Source organism: Scatophagus argus, chromosome 16 (assembly GCF_020382885.2).
Source record: "Scatophagus argus isolate fScaArg1 chromosome 16, fScaArg1.pri, whole genome shotgun sequence".
NCBI classification, from domain to species: Eukaryota; Metazoa; Chordata; class Actinopteri; family Scatophagidae; genus Scatophagus; species Scatophagus argus.
This window is the reverse complement of record NC_058508.1, coordinates 8,469,917-8,497,775: the sequence shown is the minus strand read 5'-3', so window position 1 is coordinate 8,497,775 and position 27,859 is coordinate 8,469,917. Positions and strand designations below refer to the sequence as shown.

The following is a 27,859-nucleotide window of genomic DNA, read 5'->3' as shown; positions in this document are numbered from 1 at the left end:
TACGTGTTTACATCCATTGTACTCACTGTACTGTACTATATTTACTTGTGCTTCGGAAAGTGATTTTTTGGCAGCAGCAGTGATATTGTTAAAATTTTGTGGAGGATGATGTTTAAGGCAGGATGCTCCACGTTTGCCAGAATGCCTTCAGAAGACCTCCACAGCGAGACTTGTTGACTCGCCGCTCTCAGCCAAAGGCGGGGGGCATCTGCGGGTTACGAATTGAGAGCATAAGCGATTTTGATGATACGGCTGGAATTGGAGAGTTGATTGTGTTCTGGTGTACTGAGGACACTGTGGGTGTATATAAGTAGTCTGTCTGTTTCTCTTCTTCCTCTGCGGTGGTGGTTGAATTTAACATTTACTGTTGTTGTAAATTGTTTCTGGAATAGGCTGTTTAGGCAGTTATCTGAAGACAAAAAAATACACCATCAAACAACAAAGTTATCTAATAAATACTCAGTATAAATTGCGAGTGCTGATGCTGCGTTCTTTTAATGAGCCTTTTGGGTTTCTGTGGTTCTCTCTGACGACCTACAGGTGCTCCTACAGTGCAGCCGTGTGAATAAGAAGCTCTGCCACGAGAAAAACTACTTATTAATCTTTAGTACACTCATATGTTCACACTGTTCTCCACAGCTGTTGTTAGGCTAATTGTGATCTCAAACTTTTCAGACACACATCACGTTAAGTTAAGGCACAGAGCCTTTTCCTTTACATTATTATATGGCAAAATTATGTTGATGTTTAATATAAATCATTCTCATGTGGACAAGTAAAATGTAATTTCTCCACTTTCCCGGGAGAGAGTTTCCGCACGTGCCACTTAATTTAACCGATAAATGGAAAATAATCGAGAGTAGTTACTTGTAGTGAAGAATTTTTCCTGCGGGTGGCAGCAGAGACTTTGCATTAACTTTGCTTTGTGCTTCTCAGATCGATTAATGCTGTCCCTCAGACTGAAGTAAGTTTACTTCTGGATGAAATGACTTCACTCTGACCTTGCTGTATGAAATAAAACTAGTTTGTGCTTTAAATCAGTTGAATTTACATAATTGCAATGGCCCTTATATTGTAACCTTCACCATTTAAGAAAAACTTCAAAAGTGACTAATCCAGTGTGCAGTCTGACTACATTTTGCAGTAAGTGCGTGAATGGTTCCGGTTTTAGCCTGCGTGTGCGCTCCAACTTTGTGCCACAATTCATTTCCATAGTTGCTCCTAAAGAAACATTTAGTTGTTTTTTTTCCCCCTTCACCTTAGCTGAAAAGCACCAAGTGTATGTGTTAGAGAAGTTTGTTTTCAGACCTAAGAAGATAAAAACATCTCCTCCTGTTGAAAGAAAAAAAAACATGATTTTCACTTCTGTTGTGAAAGAAAGACATGACTGATTCCCCTGTGAGTGCACAGCGAATCTCCACTGAATACTACTGAAAGAATTTTCTTAATATCCCAAAAAGAGAAATTGTATGCATTGGATGTGCCCATTTTTGAATGTAAAAGCAAATTTCCCTCTATGGTCTTAGTGGGTTTCATCCCTCTCTCTCTCTCTCTCTCTCTCTCTCTCTCTCCCCCCCTCCTCCTCTCTCCTCCCTGTTCCCACGCTCGCAGACCGATCATTAGCCGGTATTTACTGTGGGAAATGATAAGAGAGCAGACTTATCACGCAGCGACGGCTACAACAGCAATAAAGGCTAAAGCTCACAAGTGCTGCATAATAGAACAGGATAAAATAAAACAGTTGAATGGCAGAAAGTGTTAAGAAACATTGACAGTTAATGCTCTTATTTTAGGCAGTTACTTTAGAGTATAGTGAAGTACAAATTTGAGATACTTGTACTTTATTGTTGTACTAATTTATACTTCGACTGCAATACATCTCAAAGGAAAACATACTTTTTACTCCACTGCATTTATTTAATAATTTCACTTAGCCACTTTGCGGGTTTGGGCTTTTAATTCTCATACTTTAGTTCTCTTACCTGAGCAGCCGTGGCCTAGAGGTTGGAGAAGCGGCTTGTGACCGGAGGGTCGCCAGTTCGATTCCCCCACCAGACGGGCAGGAAAAATTTGGGTGTGGTGGAGTGATTAATGCGAAAAAATGCCCCCCCCATCATTAGCCGGCTGATGTGCCCTTGAGCAAGGCACTTAACCCCCCAATATGCTCCCCGGGCGCTTGACGCTGCCCACTGCTCCTGTGTGTGTTTCACTGCATGTAATTTGCCGGGTGTTGCATGTGTGTGTTCGACTAAGGATGGGTCAAATGCTGTAGTCAAATTCAGTATGTGTATGTAAAAATATATATACTGCTAATAAAGTTGATTCTTATTCTTCTTAATATTTTGAAAGCAGGACTTTTGCTTAGAGCAGATTATTATTGTTACTTTTACTAAACTACCAGATGTGATTTTAGTTGTATCTGTCAAACAGTCTCACAGTACATTGACCACCTTATTGTTTTTGTGCAGAAAATGCACTAATGTCATGTTACACTGTTGTTTTCACTCAGCTACACAGGCTATAATATGAGGCAATAGAAGGTGTTGTACTCATTTTTTGTCCATAGGGGTCAGTGTGAAGCCACCAGTAGCTTGCTCTGTCATTGCGGTGAATTGGGGGAAAAAAAGGCTCACCACCACAGAGAATGAACTGTAGAACCACTAGGAATTATTCTGCAGCTTAACATAGCAGGAGCTGGTGGAAATGGCTGCCACACTGAGAAATGCATCTGTGCTATGGATTTAATCAAAACAGTTGACATGGGTGTAAAGTGACACTTTATTGATCACTTTGAAGTCACCTCCCTCCTCCCTCACCGAGAGATCAGAGCTCAGGGTCAGTGGCAGAGCAGTGCCCATGGAGATGGAGGATCAGCATCCAGCTGAAGGACACTCCGGCAGGGAAAATGGACGTGGGACTGAAAGGCCTTGATGGGTGTTCTCTTGCTTTGGTCCTGCACATGTTGCCCAGTGGCTGGAGTGTAGCTACTCTAAATGAACCAGTTTGCACAACATGTCACAGTACATCAGAAGGTCAGAAGTGTTTGCAGGCTGACTAGGCAGTCATCATAGAGACGGTTGAGATGCGATACTTGTTTTAATATGTGGATAACGGTGTGCGGCCTGTATCAGCCTGTCGCTCCTGGAAGGCATTTATGTTGTTGCAGTCTGTTGTTAACGTGAAAAGTGAGACACAGTTGTGTGAAGAAAGTCAAACGTTGGAAGTGGAGAGGGGGGATTCAGATGCTGTTTAACCACTGGACAAGCACTTCTGTTGGAGTATACTGGTGCTTTAATACACTAATGATGACTCTGGCTGTTTGTGTTTTGGCTTAGTTTAAAACATATCAGACTTCCAAAAGACCCTTAAAAATATCAGAAATAGCACGTATGTTGTGCCCCTAAATGAAACAACACTTGCCTGCCACATTTTGTAGACACTGAACATTTCTTTTTGAACACTCATATTGAAATCTCACGTCAGACTTGGAGAAATATGCTTAACCAGTTAGTCACGATAAAGTGTTTGTTTTATTTTTTGTAATTTATTTTTGTTGTTTCAGCTCCTCCAACCTGCAGAGATTATTCAGACTCTTGTCAAAATGTGTCTATAGAGTAGGAATGAAAATTGACCATGGGCGATGTTGTGGAAATGAATAACAGACCACACCACACCAATATCTGATCTCCTTCGCTAAATTGTTGTGTGAACAGAATACAGATTGTCTCTCGGGGTGAACCACAGGGGAGACAGTTAAGAGTCAAAACAAATACGCTCCCAGTCCCTGATGCACTGTGCACCTTAAGTAACCTCTCGGGTGTATGCACCGCTTGACCAAACATGTCGGAGTGTCGTTGGCAAAATGAACATGAAGTCAGCAGCTCTTTAGAGCCATTAAACTCACCTTGGGATTCTAGTTAGCACGGATGTTAATCTCACACAAGCAGATTTAGACTCTTCATCTGTCTTCTTGGTTCAGATTTTTTGTTGACACTTTGTCTCACCTTTACAAACCAGCCAAACCGAACATACACGTGTGCTTGGCACGACTGTCAATAGTGTTTCAACATCCCCAAGATTCATTTTTCATCCTTAAAAACTAATTTTCCAGCACATGTACAAGGAAGTAGCAACTGGGCAGAACATAAGAACCCTACTAAGACTCCCATGATGCTGTTTCGCATGGGAAAAGGTGCACTGCCAACGCCCACGCGGCTGTGCACATACAGTATTCTGCTGTTACTGCACTCTTACCCCCACTCGTCCTCCCTGTAGACTCCAGCACAAGCGTTATCTCTCTTTCTCTCTCTCATACAAGCTCTTTGCAATTAGCACATACTGTATGCAAGCAATTATTTCGCACATGCACACACAAGTCACATGCACATCACACACCTGTGCATGCTCAAGAATATCCATTGTCTCACACACATCCACACTCACCCTGCTCTATTTGCTGTAAGTGTCCTGTGAGACTATTTGGCATGCCACCCCTCTTTATAGCTCCTCTCAACCAGCATTTGATGGTCACTTTAACAGGCATCATCTAATATTTATTGACCTGCTCCGCTGAGGGTTTAACGCCGGCTGTGGGTCTGTGCTGTGGTTAACCTCTCGCAGCTTAGCGTAGCATAGCGCTTTAACAGCATGAAAACCTAATTTCTCTGACTTCTTGAGGTTTTCTCATGCTGCGAGCTCTTTGGGAAGCTCTCCTTTCAGGCATGGTTTGGAGCGATGCCGCGTGTTCCCCCACAGCTCTGAGAGCTTTGCATCTCAGTTATTAACTGTAAAAAGTGTTTTGACTTACTGGGTGTGTGTCAGTTTGCAGCTATTTGACCCATGTGGCAGCATTATGTTAGGTGGAGCAAGCCTTTATTCTCTTTATTTTCAGGTGAACCCAGGTGCACTGCGTTTGTGATGAAAATCCAAGAAGGTGGCAATACGTGATATCGACTGTAAATGTGACACTTTTGCTGTACTCAACATGTTGTCTTCCTTCTCCACTATTTCAGGCCCCTCTTCAACCTCTATGAAAGGCCACTTGCTGTCCGCCGTTAATAATGTGGGTGGGGGGAGTCACCTGTCTAGGGAATCAAACCAGCAACCCTCCGGTCACAATCTGCTTCTCCAACCTCTAGGCCACAGCTGCAGAACTCAACTCAATCAGTGTCAGTTAGGACCTCCAGTCACAGTCAAAATGCTCCAATGAATGAGTAACATGTAAGTCAGTTAGAGCAAAGCAGCATGAACGCTAAACCAAAGGAAATGAAAATAAACCACAAGTGTGACCACATTCTGTGTGATACTGACCCACTAAATTTAGACATCATAAGATATATTTTTAGGTTTCTACATTTGTAGATGGATTTGTGCAGTGTGTAGGGTCAGATCAGATTTTAAGTGTTCTTAAAAGGTAATGAATAAATAATGTCACCTCTCTGGCAGGGAGAAGCCTGAGTGTGAGGCGAGTTGCTCTCTCCTGTGAGCAGCACTGACTCATGAATCAAACTCCTGCTCGGGAGCTGTCGAGGGATAGCCTCTCGTTTGACTATTCAAGGAGGAAAGATCGGAAGCTAGAAAGTTTCACAGCCTGTTTTTACATGATGTGACTGTTTGACCTGACACAGTTTAATATATGCAACGTTGCACATCCTGCCTCAGCCTATCACAGTTTCCTCTGCCATTCAATCATTTGTCATTTGCGACAGAACACAATTATTGAGCTACATCTGTTATGTACTTTGTGCACTCTGTGAGTGTGTGTGTGTGTGTGTGTGTGTGTAGGGGGTGGGAAAGGTTATTATACGTGTGTTCTTGAGCGTTCCCCTAGTGAGCTGCTTAAGACACAGCAGCACCAGTCCAGCTGCTGGTAATTGGATGTGGCCTCACAACTTGACCAGCAGGAATAATTGTGCACACACACACACACACACACACACTCCAATCGCAGGGGATTTTACACCACTGGAATACAATTACAGCCCAATAACAGACGGCCACAAAAGAAGGATTAGTGTTGGAACTGGCAACCTTCATCTGTCTACATGGTCATTACAGACAGCTCTGGCACCCTTCAAGGCTTGTAGCCCCAATACAACTCTAGGGGTTCTGGTATGTGTGTACGTATGCGTGTGCGTGTTTACTGGTGCATCAAGTTTACAATGCCTAATTTAATTTGTTAGCATAATGGGGGAGTGTTGTTGCTAAGTAAATTGCTGACTGGAAGTTCATACAATTAACACATATTAATTATGATGCTGTTGATAAGTTACTGCCGGTTTCTGAATAAAATTCTAAGACCCTCAGTTGATGGCAGAATTGCTCTGGGTGGACCTGGGAACTCACCTGTCGCTTCCTTTCGTGCAGGGTAGCCACAGCACAGTATGTGCAACAGTGATCAGTAGTGTGGATTATAAACACATGCACAAGGTGATTAATCATTATTCTCTCAGTCATTTTACTTTTCTCATAGCTTTTAAGGAAACTGACTTACCAAAGTCCAGAACAGTTTCTCCAGTATTGTAGTCTTTGAGATTCAGAGTCAGGAGTTTGGAAACACGAGAGCTGTGAAGTCAACAGCAGGTGGTGTTCCTTTCATCTAATGAGACTAATACGAAACAGAAAATGTAAAGAAAAAAAAGTTAAAGTTACGTTATTATCATCAATATTTTAAATGTGACCTGAAGAGATTAATGTGATTGTACATTTTATAACATTTGGTTACCTTCATATGCAACAATATGATAATGTTTTGATTTAAATCAATCTTCTGCCCCTTGTGTTTCTGTTTGTCTCACAATGTGGACGCAGGTGAAATGTTACAGATTCATAGTGCAGTGTCATTTTTTTCTAATGGACCTTTTGTTTTTTGGTAGATTTGGTTTATAAAAAATCAATACAGCTGACAGAACATCTGATTTCCCACAAAATGTCCTTGTAGCTGATGTTAACTTGAAATCAAATCTCTCTAAGATCTCCCATTTTCTTTATCCAAATCTCCTCCTTCCCTCTGTCACCTTCTTCCTCTGTTTTTCTATCTCCTCCCCTCTTTCTGCCCTGTTTTTCTTCCTCTCTCTGCTTGCAGTCAAAGAGGGCAGGAATCTGGTTCCTATGGACCCCAATGGACTGTCAGACCCGTATGTGAAGCTTAAACTGATCCCAGATCCACGCAGTGAGAGCAAACAGAAGACCAAGACCATAAAGTGCTGCCTCAACCCCACCTGGAATGAGACCTTTAAATTGTAAGGTTTTATTGCACCACAGTTTTAATTAATCATTCTTTGTCTTCGCTTTTCCTCTCCTCTCTTTCATTAAGTCTTCTACCAAGTTATCTTTGATTCTCCATCTCTCCCTCTCTCACTCAGTGCAGTGTTTTAAGAGCATCACATTATGCTTGGCTTTCCAACCATGTGTAACCGCTGGCGCTCAGATAAAAACATCTGGCTCCCTCTATTCATAAAACCTTGCTTTTGGGGTTGTTTCCTGCCGTTGGCTCCAATTACATCCTTAATAAGTTACATCACAGTTTGCATGGAAGAAGACTGAAATTTGCATTTTCAGGCATCTGGGTGCAAATTTTCAGTTTGAAAGGTTTTTTCTTCTCTTTTATTTTGCAACTACCCTGTAAACCAAAATACCAGATGAGTTTTAATAACCTGCGTCAAACATGTATGTTACACACAGGCCAGACGGTACAGCTTTTATAATACTTTGTGTTTTTGGAAAATGAGGTGGATCTGATTGCCACTGGGCCAGAAATTATTAAGGCAGGGCAAGAAGAGAAATTATTTATCCAAAACCACTGTCATGTGGCTTTGAGAGTTAACACCTATAGGTATCGCTCAGACGTCATCCAACTGTTGATTGTCTTTGTTTCTCTCTCAGCCACCTGAAGGAGTATGATAAGGACCGCCGTCTGTCGGTGGAGGTGTGGGACTGGGACCTGACCAGCCGCAACGACTTCATGGGATCGCTGTCCTTCGGCATCTCGGAGCTCCAGAAGCAAGGAGTGGATGGATGGTGAGATAAAGGGAGCGATGGGTGGACGAGTGGAGGGAGGGGGTGGAGAGATGTGAGGCACAGAAACAGCACAGGTAGGGGAGGAGGGAGAGTGAAGGTGACCTTGTTCATTACTGCACTGTTGTAGAAATACTTTAGTTGGAGCTCTTCTTTTTATTCTGGTGATAGTCAGTGCTGAAGCATCTCTACACTGTCTCTTCTTCTTTATCTCTCCAGCTCCCTCCCTCCCTCTCTCCTAGTTCAGTCTCCACATCTCTCTGTCTTCCTCTTGTTTTTTTGCTGACGCTGCTCTGTCAAGGTTTTTAATGAGATGCCAGCTTTTGAGGTGGAACGGTGGAGGTATGAAAGAGATGTCATTGAAAAGCTGATGTTCAGAGCAGAGAGAACCTGTGTAAGTGCATGTTTTCTATGAGCAGCTCCAAAGGCTTCACACCTGCTGGCACCAGCAGCCAGATGGAGGAACAGAGTGAAAGTGACATGAACGTAACAGCCGAGGTTTAAAGCTAAAGTCCTGTGCGTTTCTATATGTTATTGCCCTATAGGGGAAGTATTTGAAATTACGTTAGCAAGAGATGAGCTTCTGACTTAATCTTACTTTGATTATGTGTACACCAATCAGCCATACCGTTAACACCTCTGGCAGGTGAAGTAAACAACATTAATCATCTGTTTGCAATGTGACGTTCTGTTGGGAAACCTTGGGTTCTGGCAATCACGTGGATGTTCACACACCATCCACCTAAACGTTGCAGACCACCCAGCTGGACAATGTACCCCATCACATTTCAAAACCAGCTCAGGAATATCTCAAGTAGCACAACAACGGCCTGCAGACTCCCCAGATCCCAACCTGATGGAGAATCTGTGGGATGCACTGGAATAGCTGAATCCATTCTCCTACCTGTAGGCCCCACCCTCCATGCACAAGACACATAAGATCCAACATCCAGATGCCCCCACAGGTCCTGTGTCCCCTCCCCTGACAGTTCAGAGCTGTTTCATCAGCACAAAGGGAGACCTACAAGATATTAAGCAGCTGGTTTTAATGTTATGGCTGGTCAGAGTACATGGCTGTTCTGTTGTTAATTTTATATAATGGTAATTGTTATGAGATAAAGTGAAGTGGCTCACACTGAGTAACTCCATCAGCAGCAGATTTAATTGTTAGCTGAAAAATACATCAGCTCTCTAAAAGAAAAACAGCAACCTGTTTGCAGTTTTTAATAGCTTTTCATTACTTTAGATGTTTCCACTGTGCAATTAACAGAGGGTCACATGGCTACTTTCTGCTCTTGGCAGTATATCTGAGCTGCTCTATTCACATGTGCTCATCTGCACATACTGGACAACAATAAGTTTCCTCTGAGGAAAACCTCTTCTTCACAGGATTCCCAGACTGTCAGTGCATCCTGACGGTGAGAGATGAAAGTAGCGAATGTGATTGGCCTCTAACCCACCCACCTATAATGTATGATAATATATCCCATATTCAAGTGCACCAGGCAAGAGCTGCAAGGGAATTACTTAAAGTGCGTTTGGCACCTGACACACTGTGCAGGGCACACTTGACAGCAAGGGAGTTCGCTAAGACAGTGCAAGACTGAGAACTACTGCAAAGGAGCTGCAAAGAATGTGTGAATTTTATTGCCTAACAACAATCCACCGCTGCAAAAAATTATGGATAATAATTAAAGTAATAATAATACTTCAACTAAAAGAACTTAGGTATAGTAGCAAAAACCTCTTGAAGCAAAAATCTGATCTGATAGCTGTTCAAGGAGAGAAAAGGTCTTTCACAAACATGCAATAAATAATATCATGTAACAAGTTGATGTAACAGACACTCCTTGGACCAATTTAAGTTACTGCACATCAAGTTTCATCAAAGGCTAAACCTGGTGGTGACACAGACTCTGACACAGCACATTTCATTAGTTAAAATCTGTGTTGTGCACTAGTAACACATTTGAAATCCTGCAGACAAAAAGACTTAAAAGTCAAGCTGTCTGATCGATTGAGGTCGTTAAGCTCCATCTCAGGTTGGTAGATTGTCAACAGCAGCCACACTAAGCCACTTCAAAGTGTTGTTTTTTGTTAACGGCTCAGCCACCGTACAGTGATGACTGCTAAACACCAAACAAGTCAATAAACTAAAAACACTAAAACAGCATGTTGCAGATAAAAATGGTTACAACCAACAAGAGCTGCATTTTCCAACAAGATGAAACCTGAATAAAAAGGAAAACAGGATTAACCACGTCAAAGTAAAAAGCTGAGATCTATGTCACTAAAGCATGGACAGCCATCGCAATGTCATTTGCTATAAATGTGGTGGTGATACTGGTGGTATGAGGTTGTGGCCCCAGCTGTAACGAGGCCCATATAAAAAAATTTATTCTATTGATTTTCTTAAATGATGAGCATCTGAACTGTGTTTTTTGGGCCAGTTTCTGTCAGGCTTTATTACATCACCGTGAAGGAGAGTGAATTGCTAAATAATCAGCCGATTATTCTTCGGGACTTTAAACTGGCGCAGTAACTGTCAGCAGCCTCAGCTAACGGCAGCAGTTAAACACTTAAATTGTATAAAGTAATTGGGAATTGATTTGACTGGAAATATTTCCCTCTCTTCAGGTTTAAGCTGCTCTCCCAGGAAGAAGGGGAGTACTTCAATGTTCCCGTCGCTCCGGAGGGGGAGGAGGGCAATGAGGAGCTACGGCAGAAATTTGAGGTGTGTGTGGACGTATTTGTACCTTTAGCCCACCTGTGCTCTTATGTGGAAGCTTTTATAAATGTGTGCACGTGTGTATTTGAATGTGTCGGTATGGTGTGTCTGTGAAAGTGTGTGTGTGCACTGTGCATCTCTGTGTGTCTGAGTGAGAGCCTCTCTGGGAGAGCTGTTAGCAGTTGGCAGACACACTCATAGTACCATCCGGTCTGGCACACTGCAGGTCCAGACGTGTGTGTGTGTGTGTGTGTGTGTGTGTGTGTGGCTGACCAGTAGGCCCACTCATTAACACATTTGGCAGTAGAGAGGATAACCCTGCTCTGTGCCTCTCCACTTTTTTTCTCTCCTCTTTTCCGTTTCTCCTTCTGTCTTGCTGACATTAACTCACGAAACATCAGAGTCATTCTGAAATGTGTTGATCAGAGTTAAGTGGGGCTGTGTGGGGGCAAATTTGCTCTCGGTTTAGAGGATCTTCAGCAGATGGTTAGCTTAGCTTAGCATAAAAACTGGAGACAGCTAGCCCGTCTCTGTCCACAGGTAACAAATCTACCTCCTGCTTCCACTTACTAATAGAAATGTTGCATTTCATTTGTTTCCTCCTCTATGAATGTAGTGTGGTTTTATAGAATCTCCTGTGCTGGACATCATCATATACAGCTATACTTCTGCATGTTGGTTGACTCAGGCATCAGCAAGTGTCACCAACTGACATTTGCAAATAAATCTGAGACCTCAATTATTTCTTCTTTAGTGGATGTTCCATTGTGGGTCACTTTTGGTCCAATCTTCTGTTTTTAAGGAAACACTTTTGTGTTTTGGGTCTTTAATACCCCTTTGACGTTGGTCAAAAAACCCACTAACACTGGTAAAGTGCCTGGCTTTTGTGTTCAGTGTGTTTGAGTACAGCCCATCATGGGTATTTATTTGTTCTGATTGGCTTTGGTGTAAACATCACACCTGGTGATGTTTCCACTGTCGAACGTGACACAGAAAAAAATACCTCATCTGTTGGCAATCAGAAAGGAGTCGGTCGGCTATTTGTAGTGGGTTTACTTACATTTAAAAACCTGCATATAATGTTGTTGCTGCTGACCCATGTGACGATTTAGTCTGCTGTAAGACATCATGTTTATATATATTGCAATTTTATTGTAATTCCTGTGTTCTCCTACTGCTTGATTTCATCTGGCCTCCTAAAACACAGACATTTTACTGCATATTTTATGTAGTGAGCAAAGTCTAGTTTTAGATAAGTTCTGTGAAATAAGATCATTTTTGTTGTTAATCGTGTGTTTAGTTGAGAGTCTGGATAATGGAGAAATATTGTAGCCTCATCTCCTGTTTCTCTCCTCCCTGTCTTCGTTTAGCGTTCCTCTCTCTCCTTCACTTATCCGTTTTGTCCTCCGTCACCTTCAGTGCCCCCCTGTGTGTTTCCCTCTCTTTATCTGTTTTCCTTTCCCTCCATCTCCTGAAGGTCACGGTCCTCAGACATTCACTGAGACACAATCTCGGGGGAACCGCTATCACACACACACACACACACACACACACACTCACACACACGCGTAGGCAACTTCTAGGAGGAACCTCTCAGGGACATGGCAGAGGCATGAGAAAGAAAGACAGACAGAAAGAGAGAGACAGAGAGAGAGAGAGGGGGAGATTTCAGTTTGGAAACATGACCTAAATGCCTCCATGCAAGCCATTCACAGTCACATTAACACGCATACAAGATAGTCACAATAAAAAAAAAATGCTTATCATATGTATGCACACACACACACACACACACACACACACACACACACACACACACACACACACACACACACACACACGGAGTCCAGCTCAAAACATTATTCAGAGGAAGTTAAGGAGCAGAAATCTTGTTATCCAGCTGAATGAATCTTTATTGGCAAGATGTTTTCAACAAAAGGTCGTGCTGCCACAGGACATACAAAGAAATAGTTTAATAGAAAATTCTTACTTTTGTCTGTTCCTCTTTCTCTCTCCTTTGTCTATCCATACAGAGAGCCAAGCCAATGGAGAGATAACATGTTTCTATCTGTTGTAATTATGAAAGAAATTCCGACCAAACTTTTCTTATTTTCCAAAAAATGAAATTATAAAGGGCGGCACGGTGGTGCAGTGGTTAGCACTGTCGCCTCATAGCAAGAGGGTTCCAGGTCTGAATCCTGGTCTGGGCCCTTCTATGTGGAGTTTGCATGTTCTCCCTGTGCCTGTGTGGGTTTTCTCCGGCTCCTTCGGCTTCCTCCCACAATACCAAAACTTGCACAATGGGTTAATTGGTTACTTTACATTGCCCTTAGGGAGAGTGCCTCTGAGAGTGTGTGGTTGTCTGTCTTTGTGTGTCAGTCCTGCGATTAACTGGTGACCAGTCCAGGGTAAACCCTGCCCATAGTCAGCTGGGATAGGCTCCAGCCCCCCTGCGACCCTGACGGATAAGCGGTATAGAAAATTGATGAATGGAGGAAATTATAAAATAGCTTAACTTCTATGTGTAAAAGTAAACAAAATGCTGTGCACTAAGGATCATGGAGGTGCTTATAATGCTTATCTTGATTAGGTTAGGTGCTAAATGTGTGATCAGAAGAAGACATAGTTATGTAGAAGAAGAAGAAGTCATTTTCAGAGAGGAAACTGTTCTTTGGCATAGTCAAGCTGTCATAGTTCTTACATGTCAGTGTGTGGGACAGTAACAGGCAGGAGACCACATAATGACTTGCGCATCGTCACCATCAGATAAATGCATCAACACCCAATCAGTATTGATATATCAGATCTTGCTGCTGCCATTCATCTCTCTCATTCTCATTCATCTCTTTTATTTATTTATTTATTTTTTGGGATAAATGTGCACAAACATACTTGGACACATGTCTATAGACAGACAGAGAGAGAGAGCAGCATTAATCTCTGAAGGCTCTGAGAGTGTTGCCTTCAGTATGCTCTGCTGCTCCCCGACCCCGACTGCTTCCCTGTGTGTGTGTGTCAGAACAGATGGAGACAGATAGAGCCTTTTATCCATTGATGAGCCGAGAACCACATGGGTTGCGCACACACATACACACAACAACAGCAAACAGTGCAGGGAGCAGCAGAGTACTTGGATGCTTCACTCTGACAATTTTTAAGACAAGGCACTGGAGAAATTGCTGCACGGGGCAGAAGAAGTACAGAGAGCCTTAATGTGGATCAGCAATTTCAGATAAGATAGGATAAGATGTGCTCCATCTCTGAGAGTGCAGACATTTTGTTACTGTCTTAAAGCCGTTTTTTATAATTGAAGCATGACTCTACAAAGTGGAGAGTAAGATTATAATTAGATCTGATTTTACGAGCGTAATAGTTTCTCACGACAGGGACAGGGCGAGAGAGCGAGACAAGGTCAGGGCAGAGATGAATGGTCTGAGGGAGGGAGTTGGAAATGAGTGAACAGAGAAGCGAGACAGGGAAGTGGTGACAGAGACATGAATAAATGGAGAGTCACAGACACGGGGCAAATGTATAAAGATGAAGTAGAAATGAATTTTAGAGAAAGAGTGAGTGGTTGAAGGACAGAAACAAGGGAAATGGTGACAGTCATGATTGAATAGAGTGGCAGAATCACAGGGAGGCCATATTTGTTATGGAAAGTGTGCACTGGAGTGTAAAGTAACTGCACGGCATAAATGAAACAAAATGAGCCTAAAGTCTAAAAACTTTCCATTTTCGACATATTTATCAATTCCACTCCTGTCTCTCCAACAAATGTTCTGTCTGAGATATTAAATTGCCTCAAATTTTGAAAAAGGATGCTCTGAACATTTTATGGACATTTTAAAGTTTTAAGGCCTGTATGTACTTTTATTAGCACTTTGAATTGGAAATATGCGTTCTTGAAATTTTTGTTCATCTTGGCACTTATTTGGATGGCCTTACCCCTGGTAGGAAAAAAATGTTCTCACACCATCATAAACCTAGCATTGTTTTAGTAGCTTGATATGGCATATTTAACATGTTTGACAGCAGTAAGGCTTGTCCGGGAAATTCGCAGCTGTTAGAATTCCTCAGATGATGATGGTATTTCACATATTGCTGATCGTTCCTTTCACAAAAAAGATATTGTTCTTGGCATCCAGCTCTTGGCACGCTGAAGACATGAATGTTAAACTGATTTTTCCTTCAAGGTCTTTTCCTCATATCTGTCACTATGCAAATCTCTGAAAGTTCAAGCTGTTTTAATACAAAAAGTGCAGCTATCATCAATACCCCCAACCCCCCTTTTTATGCCCAAATCCACTTCACTTGAAGTATGCAGAGTCATGTACTGTTTATGGTACAAATTAGTGAAATAATTTAGTTTTAAAATGCAGAGTCTAGTTCCAGGACCAATGGGACAGATGTGGTTAGGGAAAGAAAATAAATAAATCTCTTCCCTCAATGAATACTTTTAATATGCCCCCATATTAACTTTTCTTTTAATGTTAGCGTGCTTAAATAATTAACATTCATGTGGCAGCTTTGCCTCCTACCAGACCACTTACAGCCTGTTGGATGTTGTGTCTAATGCACTCCCCTGTTTTCTCTTCCTGTCATCTAGAGGGCTAAAATTGGTCCAGGCAAGAACACAGAAGGCAAGTCGGCCAACGCTGCATCCCGGTTCGACTCCAATGGTAACCAAGATCGCATGAAGCTGTCCGACTTTAACTTCCTGATGGTGCTGGGCAAGGGCAGCTTCGGCAAGGTGAGGCTGTGGTGTCTGTGTCTGCCTTGTCTGCAGCTGTATATGAGTCACAGGTGCATATTATAGTCTATTACTGTGTATCTGCAGATCACAGAAGATCACAGAAAATCATGATATACTGCCCCCATGGGCTTAATTGTAGACCTGTAGCACCAGTTTTTAAGAGCGCACACTCAGTGCTCCCAAGGAATGTATACATTTTATATATATGTATATATATACATTCTTAAAACAAGCATTTTGGTGCTCTAATTGTGTGTCATGATGAACACGCCTGTGAGCATTTGTGTGCGTTTGTGTAGCAGCTCTGTATCCGCACGCAGAGCTTAGAGGAAAGAAAAGATGGACAGAAAGAGAAGACAGCGATAGAGGGAATTAAAGGAGATGAAGCACAGGTAGACAAAGATGGATGAAGGGGAAGAGAGACGAGGAGAATGACGTGACATGTGGAGAGAGTGATGAAAGGAGAGGGAGAGACAGAGATGTGAGAGCATGGCAGCAAGGTTGACATGAATGAATTGAGAGAGAGGTAAAAACGTCAGACTGAATGAAAAGAGCGATCGCGAGAAAGGAGGGGGAAGCCTTGGAGAGGGAGGACTGACGCGAATGAATGAAAATCAAGGCAAGAAACAGAAAAGAAAGGGAAGATAAAAGAAAGAAGGGGAGCGAAAGAGAAAATTGGGTAAACGATGGGAAGAGCAGCAGGGGTGGAAAGAGAGACAGAGAGAGACCATTGTCTGTGTACCAGACCTGTATGCCGGCAGCCTGTTTCCATGGTAACAGGCATTTAAAGCAACACTGATGCGTCAATGTGGAGGGACCGAGTTAAGGGTCGATCATTACTGGAATACCCGACACACAGATGCAAGCGTACACAAATTCCTGAAACATACACCAGTACACATGAGTACACACCTTGTACACACACTCCTGATTTAGGCCTATTCTACAATACACACAGAGATACATCCACATAATCACATACACCCACAGGCATTCACATGATGTGTGTGTAATTTCAACAGTTCCTGAGCTTGTGTGGGAGGCTGGTACCCTCAGAGTTGCTCCCTCTGCCTCAGCGTCTGAGGACATCTGCATCACAATACTGCTGCTAACACTGCTGGACACTGTGTGATGACACGCACACAAACACACACACTCGCATCTCATGGGCAGACACAGGCAACAGCAGGCTTCAGCCCGATCCGTAACGCCAAGTCTCTGTGCACACACCACAAGCATAGAAACAGAAAGACACACATAAACGCTCACGTATGAAGCTGCACTTATTAGGCTGGCACGCATTCATGTGTTTTCATATTACATGAAGTGAGAATTTTGGTCTCTGCTGTGTGAATTACAGCCAAGTTTGATAAAACCAGAAAAATAAGCATCAGAAGCCTGTTTGCATATCAGAGTAAAAACCATAAAAGTTTTTGTTGACTTCGACCCACTGAGAAGTCTCCCTGTGTTTGTCGGTGACCGTCTGAGTGGGGTTAGACAGCAAACACACTCTGCCTCAGTGGTTATGATCCACTGGACTGTATAGACTATATGATTTATGACAGTTTAGAATAATACAACACAGCCCACCGCAATACAGCGTAGTGCAGCACCATGCAGTGCAGTGAAGTGTGGTTTCATTACTTTTCCCTGTGTAAATTCACTCTGCAAGGTCAGCACAGAAAACACAGTGGCATCATTTACGACATATGACAGTTAATGCCCTGAGGACTGCTTTTCTATCAAATGACCCTGAACAACTTTCTTGGACAAAAGGGCCTCTTCATGGTAGAGTCGCCATTCTATGAATTACGCTGTGACCAAAATGACCTTGAGTGGGACACCGATTCTAGATAAGATCACAAAACGTAACGAGACGCTAAATGCATCAGTTTACTCTTTTTATTCTTCAAAAAGTAAACTAGACGCTAAATGCATCAGTTTACTTTTTGACGTTTATTTGCAAGAGATGAAAGGTAACATGAATCGACCATCATCAGTCACTGTGGACAGTGTGTAACGATGCCAAAAAGCTCAGGTTGTTACTTTGTGTCCTGAGCATCTTTGTTGTGCAGAGGTGTTTGATTTTGGCTGAAACCCTGTGGTTTTATGTTGTCTTTCTCTCGTGCTGGTCTTGTCCTTGTCCTTGTGCTTGCATAAAATGAGCTTTGGGCCAGATGGTGTCCTTCGTCTCTGTTTCAACTTTATAGAGTTTGTATTTACATAGAGTCACACTGTCACCATATGTCATGAGCCCATGCATACACACACACACACGCTCTTCTTACACGCCCGTCAAAGGATGTCACCAGCTAAGATCCAACTCCAAAAGATATTTAAACTTTAATTATAAGGATTGTAATGCACCTTCTTGAACTGTGGATGCCCTCGATGCACACACACACACACACATTAACACCCTCACAGACACACACACATTTATACCTGTCTGCCTTGGTACATCTGTGCTGCACTCCCTGTAGTATCCCAAACCCCACAACCCTTCTACATTATCATCCCTGAATATTTATAAGGCATAAACAGCAAAGCTGTTAACTTTCCGATCTCTTAGGAGGGGAAAAAATCTGAAGTGGACATAAGGTCACTCTTTTTGCTCTAGTGCTCGCAAATGTGAAAAGAATTATCAGTGTGATAAGTTTTACATTTACGTCATTAAACTGGCGTTCATCTGCAGTATAACTTGTGAGGAGTGAGGAGGTCGTGGACGTGCTCTCTCAGAGCGTGTTTCTGTTTGCAGATGTTGAATATGTCCGCTCGCTGCGCAGACTGAGCCTGTGGCGTTTCATTTACCCAATGATCTTAGTAAGATCTCGCCTATCTCGCTTCCCCAGGGGAATGCTATATTAAACGAATTAAAAAATCAGTCAAACTCAGCTCGACTTGAGCTTTTTTTAGAAACTGCAAAACATTCAAGTCACTAGTTCCACCCTTGTGTGTTTTATGCAAATTAACATGAGAAACATAATCACAGCTTTAAATATGAAATACAATTGGATGAAAGATCCTTTGTTGCGGTCGCAAAACTCAATTAGCCTTGTGGGAACTACAAACACACCATGCTAGCCATGTAATGTAAAGCTCACCCATTTTTCCTCCACGTTCTCTTCACTGCCTTGTTTTAAGATAAAACGTGAAAGCACTTTCATTAGTTTTAGAAGCTTGGGAAGAGGAGGACTGCTCAGTCAGTCAACTAGTGAGTCGACGCACATGTGGAAAAATATTTTACTTGTGCTATAGATGCTATATAGAGAGTTCCAGGCACATCTTTGTTCTTTCAGGGGTTGGACTCGGCCCCTTACTTTCAGTGATGTGAAATCTAATGCTATGCTTCCAACTCCAATTTCTTGAAGGCCATTTTCTATTCCAACGTGACTGTGCCCCAGTGCACAAAACAAGGCCCATGACGACATGGTTGGACGAGTTTGGTGTGGGAGAACTTGACTGGCCCACACAGAGTCCTGACCTCAACCCCATCCAACATGTTTGGGATGAACAGGAACAGAGATTAAGAGCCAGGCCTTTTCGTCCAACATCAGTGCCTAGTGAAAAACTCCCACAGAAACACTGCAAAACCTTGAGGAAAACCTTCACAGAACAGTGGAAGCTGTTATAGCTACAAAGCTGTCTGTGTGTTTAGAATGCAGTGTTGGGTTTTAAAGGTTGTTCAGAAGAAATATAATGATTTGATCTGACCTTTCTAAATCAAAATTAACTTTCCTGGACATTCTCATGACTCGATGTTGCTTTACACTCATCTGGTGTTCTGATGCGTCAGACTTTGTATCTTTATGTGTTCTTTCAACCAAGTATAGAAGCTAATTAGTAATACTCTATACATATATTTTATTTTGAAAGAGCTTCTTACAAAAGCAAACTATCAAGAATAGTTCAACATTTTGGGGAGTTTGGCCATTCAATATAAGACAGTTATCTTAGGTTAGCAAAGAGAAACAACAAGCCTGGCTCAGTTCAAAGGGAATAAAATCCACCTCCAAGCACCTCCAAAGCTCACAAATTAACTCATTATAGATCTTTAGTTTAATCTAAAAAAAAAAAAAAAAATTATGAGGCTGAGACTCCAGGAAGGTACTGGAACTGGCAAGTTTTGTTTTTCATTACACAAACAAGATATGACATAATAATTATATTCATCCACCAAATTTAGTGCACATATAGAGCCTTTCTGTTTTTCTCTGTGGTGTGTCATGTTCATTATCACAAAAACACCAGAAAACAGTGGAAAGCAGTATGGAGGCCAGTGCTTCCTGTGACTATTGAAGAGTCACTTGACCCGCGCTCGAGGCCTGATTGTACTCTTTCACACTGAAGAGAAGTTAGTGGGTGTTAGTTGGTGTTTTGTTTGTTTTGGACAGAGCCAGGCTAGCTGTCTCCCCATGATTCCAGTTTTTATGCTAAGATAAATAAAATAAAATAATAATAAAAAATAAATAATAACCTTGCATTGAACAGACAGATAAGAGTCTACTTTCCCATTGAACTTTCTGTAAGAAGAAACGGATTTCCCAAAATACTGGAACTACTGCTTTGTAGGTTTGCTATACACACAGCGTCTCTTCAACAGTTTCACTCGCCCATACGCTGTGATTCCATCATACAGATTTCAGTGTAGTGAGTTGAACTTTTGTGACCTGGTCACAAGCCTGCCTCAGCTTTTGTCAGTTGACCTTCGAGCTGAGACTTGACATACATTTTGCCGGCTATTTACAGAACCTGCTGTTGCATTCTTTAAAAAAGAAAGCAGATATGAGGACAGGAGAGGGGAAAGGAAGATGAAAGTAGGAAAGGGAGAAATCGAAAAACAAGAAGGAAGAAATGGTGGCTAAAAAGGTGATAAGAACATGATGTCTGTGGAAGGAAGATGAGACAGAAACATTTGCTCCTCTGTTTGAGAGATTGCAAGCACTATGAGGCTGACTTCGTCGGAGGCTGAGGCTGTGTGTGTCTGTGTCTCACAGCTGAAATTGCAAGAGCATATCCTTTCAGACTTCACAATTAAAACAAACGGGATTTCTGGATTTCTTAAGTGCTCCCTGTCTCTCTATGACATTCCCTCTGTCCTTCCAATGATCCTGCCTGTCGATTCCTCCTTCCGTCTATCCTCCACTTTTTAAATCCCACTCTCCTCACCCATTCACCTTCCGTTATCTCCCTCCGCCCCCACACTGTGTGTCCTGAAGAAAAAGAAATGTGAAATAATCGCCTCTTTCTCATCCTACTATTTTCTACTTTTTCTCCTCCCTGAAGGGCAAAGAGACGCTGAGCAATAAAAAAAATCTTACAGAAGCACTAAAACAATCTTGCTTTGTCTATTTAACTTTTGTTGTACGAGCCAGCCAGTGCCCTTCCTCTCTTCTTCTTCTTCTTCAGCGACGTTAAGCCTGAAAAGAGCTGCATGAGATTAAGGTCATAGAGAATGAGCGATTAACTGTATAATCTTGGGATAAAATCTTTGGTTGTCAATACAAAATGGCAGCTGTAGGACACATGCACCAAAAGCCAATTTAGTTTTGGCACCTGTGGATGGCCAACGACACATATTTAGTTACTCTTATGTCTGCCAAGCTGTCCATTCTCACACAGCACCCTCACTCATACTGATAAAGGTGGCAGATTTACTACACAAATTTTTTATTCACTTTTTACACCTTGGTCCTTGACCAGTGATTTTTGCAAACTGTAATAACCGTGGCTGACAGATTTAATTGACTGTAACCAGCTAGCTAATTAAGCAATAGTTAGACCATGCATTGATTGAAAACTCTGTCTCAACCACCTTCATAAAAGGGGTCATAAATGTCCAAGCTAAAATCCATGATGTCCTACTGTGAAAGACATGAAGCATTTTTCTACTATGTCCTAATATTATTCTTCGAGGGTGATGCGGGTACAAAGGCCATGTGCGCCGTAACGATCTGGAATTACTTTAAGATCTTTTTACGAATTCTGTATGATTTCTGTATTTAATATTTACCCTTTATCCTCTGTCCTCTCTTCTCCTCTCTCTAGGTGATGCTGGCAGAACGTAAAGGGACAGAGGAGCTCTATGCTGTAAAGATCCTGAAGAAGGACGTTGTGATCCAGGATGATGACGTGGAATGCACAATGGTGGAGAAGAGAGTGTTGGCGTTGTCTGGAAAGCCCCCGTTCTTAACACAGCTGCACTCCACCTTCCAGTCCATGGTGGGTGGGCCGACATATTTACTCAACAGTTGTATGATAATGTCGAAATGTGGTCTGTGACAACAGCATTGTCACTGCCAAGGCTAAGTTGTTATTATATCAATTACATATAAGACTACAAATGGTTAGTGCAGATGAGGATAAATACCAGACACAGCAAGCCTGATTCTGTTAGTAATTGTAAGTTTAATCATTTGTTTAATCTATGTAAAAACCAAACATAATCATCTATTGAATTGCAACTTGTTTTTATAATTTTTTATGTGCATTGAACAAACAATAATGTTAATTTATGAGCTTTGGAGAAGATGGCAAGCAGACTGTCAGGTTAGCAGTTTCCCCCTATTCCCAGACTTTATGTTAAGATAATCTAACCTGCTGCTGCCATCTGTAGCTTCATGTTTAATTGGCAGATATGAAAGTGGTATATCACACACACACACACACACATACAAGCAAGTACACAGTGACTAAGAACTAAAGTACTATCCCTTTTACATTCCCTTGTAAGTTGAAGTGACACCTTTCGGTAGTGCCTTACACCTTCACATGAGATTTGATAGGAAGGGAGCCACAGTGCGGCTTCCTGCTGAAGGGCAGAGCTGCACTACTGGTGAGCGCTGTGGTCTGAACAGCAGCCACCCCGCTTGCCGTCACCAGCTCACAGCTGGAATACACAGGCTGGATTCATATTTGATTCTTGCTCATCTTCTGACGTATAATCCATATGACCCTAAAGATGAGTTAACAGCGGAGCAAATATAGCTCACTGGTCTCACACTTAAGACTGAGTACATGTCATTTACATGTAGAACATAAACACACTCATTTTACATGTTTTCATTGATTACTAAGCATAATGTGTGGTCAATCCATTTCAAGGTGCTGTTAAAGGGCTAGACAAAGAAAAGTTGACTTGGTCTACACACACACACACACACACACACACACACACACACACGCACGCACGCGTACACACACACAAACCAGAAGTGTCTTAATCCTCCTCAGCACTAATTCTCTGACCAGAGAATTCATATATATGACTTAGCAGGCAGTTATGACACACACATACGCACACACTTGGGCAGTTATAACAGACATGCCTGCACACACACTGTACATGTTGTGTCCTGAACAAACACACATGCATTTTAATCACACGTCACATCACCAGCACAAACTGCACACAAACAGCTGCTGTGAGACTCATCAGGCAGCAGAGGAAAGTGTACTCACACACACACTCACACACAGACACACATTACAAGCTCTAAAACGCAGCACAACTCCACAATATTTTCTCCAAACACACACATGGCCATATACCAAATCCCTCCACACTCCTTCCAATACTGTACCTTATTGGCAATTTCTGTAGATAATGGAGGAGAATTAGGCCCTAAATTGAAGTTGCTGTGTTCCCTCAGTTGAAGGCTGATTGGACTCACAGACGACAATCCAATCTTCTTCTTTCTCTCTTTCTTTCTGTCTCTCCTTCAATCTTCTCTGATGTGACCCATCACTCTCTATCTCCCTCTGAACAACTCGTTTCTCTCGACAATATCTTCTTCTCACTATCAGCCCATTTCTCTGTGACCTCTCACCTGCTTTTGTGAACATGTACTTATTTGACCTGTCTCTCTCTGCCTGCCCCTCTATCTCTCTGCAGGACCGTTTGTATTTTGTCATGGAGTACATCAATGGAGGAGATCTCATGTATCAGATTCAGCAGGTCGGCAAGTTCAAAGAGCCCCATGCTGTGTGAGTACAGACACACACCCACACAAAGCAGCTTTTGTAGACTAAAAGCTAAGATACGTTCTTATGCCATCATACCACAAAATCTTAATCTCACGCTTACAGGTGTTTCACGGTTTGGTAATGCTTTAAAAAAAAAAAAATCATACTGAATAAGCCATCAGCAGTTTGACGGGCTCAGGTGACGGTTGAGCAATCCTAGCAGAGCCTGGGGGTAAAATATGTTGTTCGCCTCAATGCACGTTGCTGCTCTGAAGAACTTCAAAGAAATAAGAGTAATCCAGCAGCGAGTTTTCAGTGTGTGATAAAATACCTCCAAAACTGTAGAATATAATTAAGGTGGCTGGCGAGATCACTGGTGTCAAGTCAAACCAGCAGGCTGACATATTTGACAAGCGAGCTGTCGGGGAAAGCGAGAGCCGTGGAGGAGTTTGCCCTTCATCTGCTTTATAGGGAATTAGAGTTTCTTCCCTCTGGCGGAAGGTTTAGACTGCTGAAGGGCAAGTCGAACTGGATGAGGAACTCATTTATCTAAGGCCAACAAAGTGTTCTACTCTCTTTAATTTATTTATTAGACAACAGTCAAGATATTCTGCTCTGAGGATGATGACGATGATGATACCTTGAACTCTTGTCTCGGTGTCTTGTCTTTTGGATTTTGTACTCTCTTTTATACTCATATATTGAATCTGCAGCCGTGTTGGCTGTGACGCCCCTCTGGTCATCTTTCTGATAAAACATTCAACAAGCTCTAAACGGGCTCTGCATATTCTCCACTGCTCTGCATGCCTTCAGAATGCCTCTTGACTTCTTTTAGGTGCATTTTACAAACAAACACCGATTGTGTACTCCCACGCAAACACACAACAGGCAAACAATAGCTGACTCCATGGCCAGCGTGTCGAGACTCCTTCTGTTGATCTTATCAGCTGCTCCCTGGCCTTGAAGAGACAGCACTGACCTTTATGCAGACACACACATGCACACATCCCTCTGTTTTCCCTCTGTCCTTTCTATCAGCCTCTTTCTAATTACTGTTTTTGTTTTGCCTTGCATTTGTGTAGATTCTACGCTGCAGAGATAGCCATTGGTCTGTTCTTCCTGCATCAAAAGGGCATCATTTACAGGTAACCTCCACCCAACATGCTAAATATATAACATTTATACTAAATCATATATGGCATCATACATAGTATCATGTGGTTCAAAGGCCATTTACTGATATATATGACTCCATCGGACACCCTTAGTCATAAATCCCAATTAAAGTCAGATATTCTGATAAAGTTATTACTGAATCACACCGCAGCAGGTTTACATTAATGTTATGACTATCTTTCTCACAATTATTTATTCCTGCTCTCAGTAACTGTCACTGTCAAGATGGCGGAAGCAAAAACTAAAATATAACACACACACCAATGACACGATTTATTGTTGGGGATTTTTGATTCAGTAAAAGATACATTTTCCTGGTGATAGCATTGTTAGACACTGTTTTGGTGTAAATTAAATGATTGCAACAGCCCAAATACATTTTTACAACTTTTATGACACAAGTTTAAAAAGCACTTACTTTGTAACAAATGTGTCTTAACTCATTAGACCTCACAAGGTTTATTACAGCATAACCCGAGTGGAGAGCTTGAAATTTCTGCTTCACAGCACAGATGAGCTCTTTGTTTCCGTAGTCCACATTCACAAGGACACGCAAACAGGAATGTCTGTATGTATTTATTCCACTGATAAGTAACTTGCAGTGGCAACCTTAAAAAATTCTTTGAATTTAGCCAAGTTTTTTTTTTCTTTTTTAATTGTTTGCAACTGAAGCACAGTGTTTTTACGCTATGCGCCAAACGCAGCATAACGAGGCACTGAGCGTCTATTGTGTGAGAGGTGAAGATTGTTCGGCCTTTGGGTAAAATGCTATGCTATGCTTGCCACTGTTACTTATTACCCTGCTGTCCATTCACAGTGGAGGAGGGGCAGGACAAGAAAACTGCCAAGAGTTCATCCTCACAAATGAAGCAGTCTGTCCAACCGCAAATCAGAATCACATTTTGTCATCCGGTTTGGTGTAGCGCTCCCTCTTGCATTAAAACAGTGCATCGTTCCCCATCAAACCTCACTTGAGTGAGAGATTGCGGAAAAGAAATCATTTAAGTAATAAGGCAAACTTTGAGGTGATGAACCTTACATGCCTATGTTGTGCAATGAATCGAGTGTTGTTCCCTTTAAACGTTGTGTTTCCCTCCTGTAGAGACCTGAAGCTGGACAATGTGATGCTGGACTGTGAGGGTCACATTAAGATAGCTGACTTTGGCATGTGTAAAGAAAATATGCATGATGGAATCACCACCAAGACCTTCTGTGGAACACCAGACTACATAGCTCCTGAGGTAGAGTGTGTGTGAGGTGTGAGAAAGGTCCTCTGGTCAATGTCTCCTGCCTGCTGTATCACTCAGTGGCCATAGAGCCTGTTTAATGGAGTACACAGTGATCAACACGACACAAATATTTTGTTGGTGTTACATTGACATTTTGGGAAATACACTACATTTACTTTCTTTACAAGAGTTAGATGAAGACACCTTTCCGATGTTGGATTTGAGGGGGCTTTATACAAAGTGTGTTCCATTCACGCAGCTGTGACACTTTCCACGTGAACCAGTGATTCCCAGCAACGTGTACTAGTTACCTCGACTAATTTGAAAAACTGAATTGGTGATTTTATTAAAAAATACATCAACTATAAAAAAAGAATTTGGGTGTTACTGCGATTAAGAGAAAACATGTTAGCAAGCAAGCAGCAGAGATGGAATAAATCACAAATGGTGAAGGATAAATGGTTGGAATGTCCAGCAAATTCGGCCAAATCAGTTCAGTTCAGACTGCTTTTGGGGTGCATCTTACATAAAAGGTTGGGAACCATTGATGTGAACCACAGTGTGAGTACAACTCTATGAATGCCAGCCGGGAGAGATTACCTGAAAACGTGCACCGCTCCATCTCTGAATGATGTAATGTTTAATCCCTTCTTGACAACCAGCTTTTCTGTGCACCTTTTCTACATGGCCGTGTGGAACAGTGATAAACACTTTTGATTTCCGACAACACGCCTTACAAACAAGTTCTGACTGACCATAAAACTTCCTCATGTAAGCACCTCAGTCAGAATAAACTGGTCCATTGTGTACATTTTGATCCAAATAGTATCACTGTAATTGTTTTACATTCAAACCCCCTTGAGGTAAGATGAGCTAGTCTTACAGACCTTATTCACTGTTCCATTTTTGAGCCCTTTCTACCAACACCCTACCAAACACAAGTATTAAACAGTGGTGACAACCTTTCTTTTCTAGTTCAGCCATGATGGAGTAATGACCTTGAACTATTATGAATGCTAAAAGCTTTTTTAAGATGAATTCTTTTATTACACACTTTGAGGTATTTCAGTGTGTGTTTTAACAAGTATTCTTCTGGTCCACTGCCTTGCCCTGCCTCAGTGATAGTAAGTGATGATGGTCTTGTATTTCAGATCATAGCCTACCAACCTTATGGAAAATCTGTGGACTGGTGGGCCTTTGGAGTATTGCTCTATGAGATGTTGGCTGGACAGGTTGGTCTGTGTGTGTGTGTGTGGTGTGTATTTATGCATGTGTGTTATAGGTTTTATGAATAGAATTATTAAACCGTGTAAAAAATAACAGCATTTGTATTCATGACTGAATGTGAAAACAAACCCTCACGACTGTAGCCTTTAAAATTTGACATTGTGTAATGAAAGGTTAGCTATTAAATTAGACCCCGCTGATGAGTTTTTCTCTCATGGCATTAATAATTGTTAGAGTAGATGTGACATTTTCAATTCCTGATATCACATTTGGAGTGGATATTGTGAATGTGTGAGTATACAGTATTTGGATGCTGAGGAGTTCAGACAAAAAAGCTCTTAGTGATTCATTTAAATATCCTCTCTTTGTCCTGTCCTTCCTTCTTTTTTTGTCCTCTCCTCTCCTCTCCAGCCTCCTTTTGACGGTGAAGATGAGGATGAGTTATTTCAGTCCATCATGGAGCATCACGTCTCCTATCCGAAGTCAATGTCCAAGGAGGCTGTCGCTATCTGTAAAGGGGTGAGTGTGCACATACACACGCACATGCAAGTGCAAATGCAAGCACACGCGCACACCCACACACACAGAGCACAGTAAAAACAACACAAGTCCTTGTCTGTCCTACACTCTTTCTCTGTTTCACACACTCACATATCAACCCAGAAGGTAGGACTGGGAGGATATTAAATTTGTTTGAGGAAGGGATGCAAGAACAGAAAGGAGAAGAGGAAGGAGGTGAATGGGGGAAGAATGAAAAGAAGAAGG

At 42.0% G+C, this 27,859-nt stretch overlaps 1 protein-coding gene across 3 annotated transcripts in view; it reads left to right on the top strand.

The window, feature by feature from the left end:
- Positions 1-27,859, top strand: part of prkcbb (protein kinase C, beta b) — a 90,596-nt gene that overhangs the window by 40,666 nt on the left and 22,071 nt on the right. For all 3 annotated transcript variants that reach the window (XM_046414537.1, XM_046414535.1, XM_046414536.1), the window contains exons 7-16: positions 7,085-7,241; positions 7,885-8,019; positions 10,654-10,750; positions 15,351-15,494; positions 21,546-21,719; positions 23,392-23,483; positions 24,545-24,607; positions 25,741-25,879; positions 27,019-27,099; positions 27,506-27,613. In XM_046414537.1, coding sequence (XP_046270493.1) covers positions 7,085-7,241; positions 7,885-8,019; positions 10,654-10,750; positions 15,351-15,494; positions 21,546-21,719; positions 23,392-23,483; positions 24,545-24,607; positions 25,741-25,879; positions 27,019-27,099; positions 27,506-27,613 — 1,190 coding nt within the window. The remainder of the gene's footprint in view (positions 1-7,084; positions 7,242-7,884; positions 8,020-10,653; positions 10,751-15,350; positions 15,495-21,545; positions 21,720-23,391; positions 23,484-24,544; positions 24,608-25,740; positions 25,880-27,018; positions 27,100-27,505; positions 27,614-27,859) is intronic.